The 8,276-nt window shown below is 43.3% G+C and overlaps 1 protein-coding gene across 1 annotated transcript; it reads left to right on the top strand.

The window, feature by feature from the left end:
- The first annotated feature begins 481 nt into the window (after positions 1 to 481).
- On the top strand, positions 482 to 5,797 carry LOC129741036 (uncharacterized). Its single transcript, XM_055732737.1, has one exon. The coding sequence runs from the start codon at positions 482 to 484 to the stop codon at positions 5,795 to 5,797; it is 5,316 nt and encodes a 1,771-aa protein (XP_055588712.1).
- Positions 5,798 to 8,276: the final 2,479 nt, after the last annotated feature.

Genomic DNA, 8,276 nt, shown 5'->3' with positions numbered 1-8,276 from the left:
TACACTAAATAAAAAATCATCCCTTCCACGAATTGTATTGTACAAATCAACTTTGCGAGCATTCCCTGGATCTCCACCCACGCATTACTCTGGTTTTGTTGGTTTATTGCGGCATCAAAAGGTCTCAAAGGTGAGAGCTTGGTATATGTCCTGTCGAAGCAGGACTCTGTTGGATACTACATTCTGGTTTATACTCCCAATCCCACTGGCTAAACAATTTGCGAGAATTCTACGTTTCGACTTTGGCAATTGGCAATACTTGGGTCACTTCGGCATGCTGCGGATCTGTTAGTTTTCCTAGGTAAATAAAACTAGACAGATATTGTATATGTTCACCGAAGCGGACCTGTATACGTGAAACTACATCATTGCCCTTTCTTTCTTTCGGAATCATCTTACGTTTGCTGAGCGCCATCTGACGAGCTGTTTCCCGAAGCACCTGATAACTATTTGTTGGGTTTGATTGACTGGGTCAATCACAATGCCATCATCTTCAGCATCAGCTTCGGCCAAGAAGCAGCCTTCTTTGAAGGTTCTTCAAACCAAACTAAAGGGATTGCAAACATCGTTCAACAACATTGAGCACTACGTCCAAAACTTCCCAGAGTCGGTCTCCGTCCATCAGATTTTGGTCCGTCTTGAGAAACTGGAGGAGTTATGGGATAAAGTTTCAGAAACATCTTGTGAGATTGAGAGCCACGACGAATTCTTGAGTGATGTAGAGGTCTTTACGAAAGAACGGTCAGATTTTGAAAATCGTTTTTTTGAAGTCAAAGCTTTTCTAATCGAAAGGCAAAGGGAGCAGTTTAACTCAACAGTCGACGAAATCTCCATGCGACATTCAGATTCGGCATTACCTGCAGCAGGTGAACACGTTCGTTTGCCTCAAATAAAGCTGCAAACCTTCAACGGGAACGTGGACGATTGGCTGAGTTTTAGGGATCTCTTCACTTCATTGATCCACTTGAAGCACGATTTACCCGAGGTGGAAAAACTACATTACTTGAAAGGATGCCTGGAAGGGGAGGCTAAATCGCTAATAGATCCTCTCAAGGTTACTAAGGCTAACTATCAGATAGCCTGGGATTTATTAAACAAACGCTATAACAATAGTAAGGTTCTTCGAAAGCGCCAGGTTCATGCTCTCTTGAAACTACCGTCTCTATCCAAGGAATCAGCTACTGAGCTACATGGGTTACTTGAGAATTTCGAACGCATTGTTTACACCTTAGATCAACTTCTTCAACCCGTTGATTATAAGGATCTTTTGTTGGTGGAAATTTTTGGCTCTTGTTTAGATCCCCACACGAGGCGTGGATGGGAAGAATACTCCGCATCTCACGAGCAGGACACAGTCAAATCCCTCACCGAATTTGTCCAGAGAAGAATAAGGGTATTGGAGTCTTTGCCTGGAAGAGTGGTTCTAGACAATAGACAAGATTCGCAGAACACTTTTAGGAAAAGGCAACCACTAACGCGTACTAGCTACAACGTAACTCAAAATTCGTTCCCGAAATGTCCGGCTTGCTCTGAAAATCATTGGCTTCATCTCTGCTCAGCTTTCCAACGAATGTCAGTTGCTAACAGGGAGTCTTTGGTCCGAAACAACAACCTTTGTCGCAACTGCTTTCGCCAAGGTCATCGTGCAAATGAATGCTCATCGAAATATTCGTGCAGGAAATGTAAGGCTAGGCACCATACCATGGTGTGTTTTAGAGCGGAAAACATGAATGAAAACAACAAGGGCAAACAGCAGGTCGAACGTCATCAATCAGAAAACTCGTCAAGGCTCGCCGAAGTAGCAGGAACTTCGTCCAGGACCACTATTTCTAACGTTGCTGCATCTGAAGCTGTTACTTCTGGCGCGATTGAAAAAAGGTCCACCAAGGTTTTATTGGCAACAGCTGTTATTATGATGGAGGATAATTTGGGAATTCGTTATCCAGCCCGTGCACTACTGGATTCAGGATCTGAATGCAATTTCGCAACTGAACGTTTAGCTCAACGGATGAATGTTGCAAGGGAGCGACACAATATTTCGGTGCTTGGTATCGGCGATTCTTCCACCAAGGTCAAACACAAATTTCGAGCTACCGTCCACTCGAGAGTTTCTGGCTACAATCAAATTTTGGAATTTTTGGTACTCCCAAAGGTAACAGCAAATCTCCCGTCTCAATCCGTACACATATCGAACTGGAATATTCCTCCCGAAATTCAGTTGGCTGACCCGACCTTCTTCAAATCGAATGGAATCGATCTTGTCTTGGGAATTCCTGCATTCTTCAGCTTTTTCACGTCTGGAAACAAAATGCCCATTGGAGATGGGCTACCGATGTTGACTGAATCTGTGTTCGGATGGGTAGTGTCAGGCGAAGTGGAATCTACTGGAAGTTTGAGTTACTTAGGATGCAACTTGGCAATATCAAAGAATCTGGATGAACTTTTAGAGCGGTTTTGGTCCTGCGAGGAAGTAGGAGCCTCTCATAACTATTCTCCGGAGGAAGCGCTTTGTGAGGCACATTTTGAGCGCACTGTCCGTCGTGGTTCAGACGGACGCTACACGGTAACACTTCCCAAGAACGAGCACACTTTCTCAGAACTTGGTGATTCAAGGGAGATCGCACTGAAAAGGTTTCAGAGTCTCGAGAGACGATTGTTGAGGGATGGAGATATTCGGCAACAATATACCGACTTCATGCGAGAATATGAAAATTGCGGACACATGCAGAAGGTGGAGGCAAGTGGTTTGGATCACAATCGGTGCTATCTACCACATCATCCCGTGGTGAAAGAGACCAGCACAACGACGAAGCTGAGGGTCGTTTTCGACGCTTCATGTGCGACAACATCGGGACGGTCCCTAAATGACGCTCTACTGGTAGGGCCCGTTATTCAGCAGGATTTAAGGGCAATTGTCATGCGTTGCCGAATTCGACCGGTCATGATAGTGGCGGACATCGAAAAGATGTTTCGTCAGATTTGGATGGACCCCAATGACTCACCACTCCAAAGCATTCTTTGGAGATCTACTCCCGAACACGAGATTGAAATCTTCGAGCTAGGTACTGTAACGTACGGAACGAAACCGGCACCATTCCTTGCCACGCGGGTGCTGAAACAACTTTGTTGTGACGAGGGTCGCAATTTTCCATTGGCAGCAGAGGCAATCGAGAATGACACATACATGGATGATGTCATTTCCGGAGCTGAGGATATCCAAACGGCTAAGGCGAAGGTTAATCAACTTATTTCTATGACGGCTAGAGGAGGTTTCAAATTGCGAAAATTTGCTTCAAATCAACCACAAGTTTTGGAAGGGTTACCGGAGGAAGATTTGGCGGTATCTGAAATCACTTGGGATCAAGATCCGGCAATCAAGGCACTCGGGCTCACTTGGCTGCCTAACTCAGACTGTTTTAGGTTTCAATTCGACATTCCAATACTCTACAAAGATGGACTCACGAAACGGAAGGTTCTCTCGATCATCGCCACTCTTTTTGACCCTCTCGGACTTTTGGGTGCCTCGATTACCACAGCAAAAATATTCATGCAGCGCTTGTGGACACTGCGCGACTCGGAAGGGGAACGGTTGGATTGGGATGTCTTACTTCCCCCCGGAGTGATCGAGGAATGGGCTCAATATCATCGACATCTACCTGCATTAAATGAGATACGAGTTCCACGATGCGTTGTCACTCCGAAAGCAGCCCGAACGGAGCTCCATTGCTTCTCCGATGCCTCCGAGAAGGCCTATGGCGGCTGTTTATACTTACGGAATACGGATAGGGATGGAAATGTAACGGTCAATCTTCTATCATCGAAATCGAAAGTGGCGCCTTTGAAGACCCAATCCTTACCTCGGCTGGAATTGTGTGGAGCATTAATTACAGCAGAGTTAGCAAAAAAGGTCCTCGAAGCGATAGGAAAGCTCGATAACATTCACTTCTGGTCAGATTCTACGTGCACTCTTCGATGGCTCGAATCTCCTCCTGCTACCTGGACAACATTTGTAGCTAATCGCGTGGCAAAAATTCAGGGAATTTCGGATGGCTACATTTGGAAGCATGTTCCAGGAAAACAAAACCCTGCTGACTTAATTTCCCGGGGAATCAGTCCTGACAATCTACTTTCAAATAAATTATGGTGGGAAGGTCCAGAGTGGCTTAAATCAACCCCGGAGCATTGGCCAAAACTAGAATCTTCTAAACTACCTGAGGAGCCTGGGGAATTACGGAATGTTCATGTTTCTACTAAAAACCTTTCATTCATCAACGAATTTATTTCAAAATATTCGACCTTTTTGAAACTTATTCGTGCAACAGCCTACTGGCTACGATTAATTGAATCATTTCGTCAACCGAAAGAGAACATGAAGAAGGGATTTCTTTCAGTCCAAGAGCTACATGATGCAGAAATGACTATCATCAAAAGGATCCAGAATGAATCATTCCACGAAGAGCTGAAGCAGTTACGACTATCGAAACCGGTCCCTCGAAGCTCTCCATTGCGGTGGTTTAATCCCAAGGTCACTCCCGACGGAGTTCTTCGAATTGGCGGCAGGTTATCACACTCGGACGAGTCCTTTGACGCGATGCATCCTATGGTTCTCCCGGCTAAGCACCCTTTCACGGAAATGTTATTTGCTCATCACCACGAAGCCTTATTGCATGCAGGCCCACAACTCCTTTTGAGCACTATTCGCCAACGGTATTGGCCACTTGGTGGAAGGCATGTTGTCAGAAAGGTAGTCCACAAATGTCAGCGATGTTTCCGAGCTAGGCCTCAAATTCTCCAGCAGCAGATGGGAGATCTCCCGAGGTCCAGAGTTATCGTTTCAAGACCTTTCACAAAATGCGGCGTGGATTATTTTGGTCCGGTATTCCTAAAGGCTGGACGTCGAAATGCAGCTATCAAAACTTACGTCGCAGTTTTTGTGTGTATGACCACAAAGGCGGTCCATCTCGAACTGGTCGGTGATCTCTCAACTGAGAGATTTCTACAAGCGTTGCGGCGAATGATAGGCAGGCGAGGCAAGGTTTCGGATATGTTCTCCGACAATGGTACGAATTTTGTTGGGGCGAGAAACCAGTTACGAGAACTATTTGCCCAGCTGAAAAATAAGCAACACAACGAGACGGTTTCGAAGGTATTGGCAGCGGATGGAGTGCAATGGCATTTTAACCCTCCAAGTGCCCCACATTTTGGCGGTTTGTGGGAAGCCGCGGTTCGATCCGCAAAGTATCACATTTTGCGTGTTGTAGGTGGAAATGCTATGGATCGAGAAGATTTTGAAACTTTATTGATACAAGTAGAAGCATGTTTGAATTCTCGGCCTTTAACTGCCATGTCAGATGATCCAACAGAATTAGAACCTTTAACACCAGGGCATTTTATAGCAGGCGGGCCGCTTCAATCACTACCAGAACCAGAGTATGGACAGGTGCAATTGAATAGGTTGAGTAGGTGGCAATTGGTACAACGGAGAGTTCAGGATATTTGGAAACGACGGAGGTTGGAATACTTGTCACAGCTGCAGAGTAGAACGAAGAATTGGAGTTCACCAGAAAAAATAATCGTTGGAAAATTGGTCATAGTGGTTGACGAAAATCAGCCACCGATGCGGTGGAAAATGGCAAGGATAAAGGAGTTACACCCAGGAGATGATGGCGTGGTGCGAGTTGTAACCGTCAAAACAGCAAATGGATCCTTGAAGCGACCGGTTGCAAAATTGTGCCTATTGCCATCTCCAGAAGAAGCAGATGCAGAATTAGTCGAGAACAAAGAGTCTCGCCTATAAGATCCAGTTCGTCGAAAGGGAGTTTCTTTTATCTCTTTTCAGAAGTCTCCAGCAACTTCAGGGTGGGCGAGGATGTTGGAGGATGAACCACCCTAATCGCAGAATGCAGCCATTTGCGGCTACCAATGAAAACTGGCGAACAGTGATGTCGGACTTCAGGGTACAAGCGTTAAACGGATCATCAAAGCGCGGGAATTTCAACACTAGAGAAGATCACCCACCGATCTTGCTCTCCCAAGACTACGGCGTAGTCAGTCGCGATCGGATAACCGAGCACAGAAGGTCACGGGGAACCTCTGCAAAACCCCAAGCATTTTGTAATTAGTGTTAAGCAATAAATGTAGTGTAGTATAATAAATGTGTTTTTTAGTAATAAAATGTGTCTAGCTTAAATAAAAGTGTTGTGCTTAAAATTATACGTCGGTGTATTTGATTATTGGTCCGGAGTTGACCTGAACCCCGAACAAACTCAACACAAGGCACTACTAAGCCGTGGCATCAATCCGCACTTCTGAAGGCAGAAGGGGAAGAGCGGCTACACTGCAGGATCCAGGAGTGGTCCAAAGGTCATCTAAGGTCATACGATTGCCACACGGGTACGTCAACATCCCCCAACAATTTGCATTATACTGTATATGTTCCTGAGGGTATACTGTGTGAAGAGAATTTCTGTCGGATTTTAACCTATTTCTATGATTTTTCACAATCGTAGAGGTCGCAATTGAATAAAAACTGTTGAATTTTATGTGGACACATTTCTCTTGGATTACTTGTAGGAATGATGTGGATTTGTTTTTAGCTTTTTAGATTTAGAAATGTTTTCTTTAAAACTTTTATGGCTATTACATAAAACAACATCGCTTCTTTTTAAATTTCTTTATTATACATACATACATATAAATACATATAAAATTTCAATTATAGAGAGTGTTCGGATCAAAAATGGTCAAACTAAATTGAGTGTAAATCGAGTATTAGTTTATTTTAAAAAATCCAAGTATCTTTAATTTTGAATTCGATATGTTTAAAAGATGGAAAAAATGCTCAGTTAAGATCCGAGTTGACCTAGTCCAAATTAGCGAGCCTTTCGTTTGACGCCTGTCATCAGTTTTTGTACAGTCAACTTATCCACTTTTTTCGCCGCAGAACGCCAGTTTGCTGTGAACTGCGTGTAGCTACTAAAAGTTTTTTGAGTCTTTGTATGGTTCTGCTTAGCTATCACCCAATATTTTTCGGTTGTGCGAAGTTATGGTGTGTTGGGTGTGGGGGTCTTATCCTTGGCGAAACCTGAACGTTGGTAGTGGCGTGCCACCCATCGCTTTTTTTCATAATGGCAGGATACCAAATCTGGCCAAAACAGCACAGACAAGTCATGTTTCTTCAGGAAAGGCAGCAAACGCTTTTGAAAGCACTATTTCTGTAAAATACTCTAGTCCCGGAAGCTGTCTGAAATCTGCCTTGGCGTAGGTTTCGTCGTCCATTACCACACAATCAAACTTTGTCAACAATATCGTACACAGCTTCCGAGAGCGGACTCAGTAGGCTTGCGTTGAACTGACATCACGTCTCTAATGTTCGTCCGATTTTTTCTCCCCAATAACGAGAAGTAAAAACAGTTTTTTTTAAATGTTTTTTTTGCTGTAAAGGATTGATAAATTGTGGCTGTTATATTTGAGTGCTGTGTTTTACGGTTGTTAACAGTATAAAAGTGGAATTTCGTGAAGAGGGCTGATCCTACGCGAACGAGATCAAAGGAGGTTTTCCGAAGAAGGAGCCGTGCGCTAAGAAAAACGGATCTCAAGATAAGTCAGCTCGTTTCCATTTTTCTGTATATTTGTTCAAATTTATCTTTTTAAGTAAATTAGGAAAAAAAGAATATTTTCAAAATTTGAAGCTGAATTTTTGACAGCTTCATAATGGACTCTCTAGCATTATTATTTTTTGTCAAGGTAATTCAGGAAATAGTTTTTTAGGTATTCCTGGTGTGTTTCATACTTCAGGAAGTTGGATTTTTGGTTTTAACACCGCGTATTTCCAGAAGACGATCAATCGAAATAAAAGATTAATAAAAAGTTAGCCAGTAAGAACACTACAACTTAACCTTTGAAAAACACTTAACGTAAAGCGAAAATCATAAACTGTGCTTATCGTTACAATCAACGCACAGTACCTTTTAATTAATTTATTGTCCATTGCAGGAATTCGAAAGCAACCGGTTTTCATTGCATAAAAGCACAAAATTCAAATATATAGTAGGTGCTCAGATATGATAATTCATTTAAAATTTCAGATAACATATTTGATTAGACTTTGTTCTACTTATGCACTTCAAATTCCATGATCGCTGGCGTGGCTAAGCAGAACAAGTTCTACGTTGCCAATGATTGCTACTCCGTGATTGATCAAGGCCATCAGCTTTATGCAAGGGCCAAAAGAATGGTGCAGGTTTTCAAAAAGCTTTATCACCACGAGGCTGGAA

This window comes from Uranotaenia lowii, chromosome 2 (genome assembly GCF_029784155.1).
Source record: "Uranotaenia lowii strain MFRU-FL chromosome 2, ASM2978415v1, whole genome shotgun sequence".
Lineage (NCBI taxonomy): Eukaryota > Metazoa > Arthropoda > Insecta > Diptera > Culicidae > Uranotaenia > Uranotaenia lowii.
The sequence above is the reverse complement of the archived record's forward strand: the minus strand, read 5'-3'. Positions and strand labels throughout refer to the sequence as shown.

What these genes read in the sequence shown, in the direction of transcription:
- LOC129741036 (XM_055732737.1), top strand. Translation starts at nt 482, where the DNA reads ATGCCATCATCTTCAGCATCAGCTTCGGCCAAGAAGCAGCCTTCTTTG.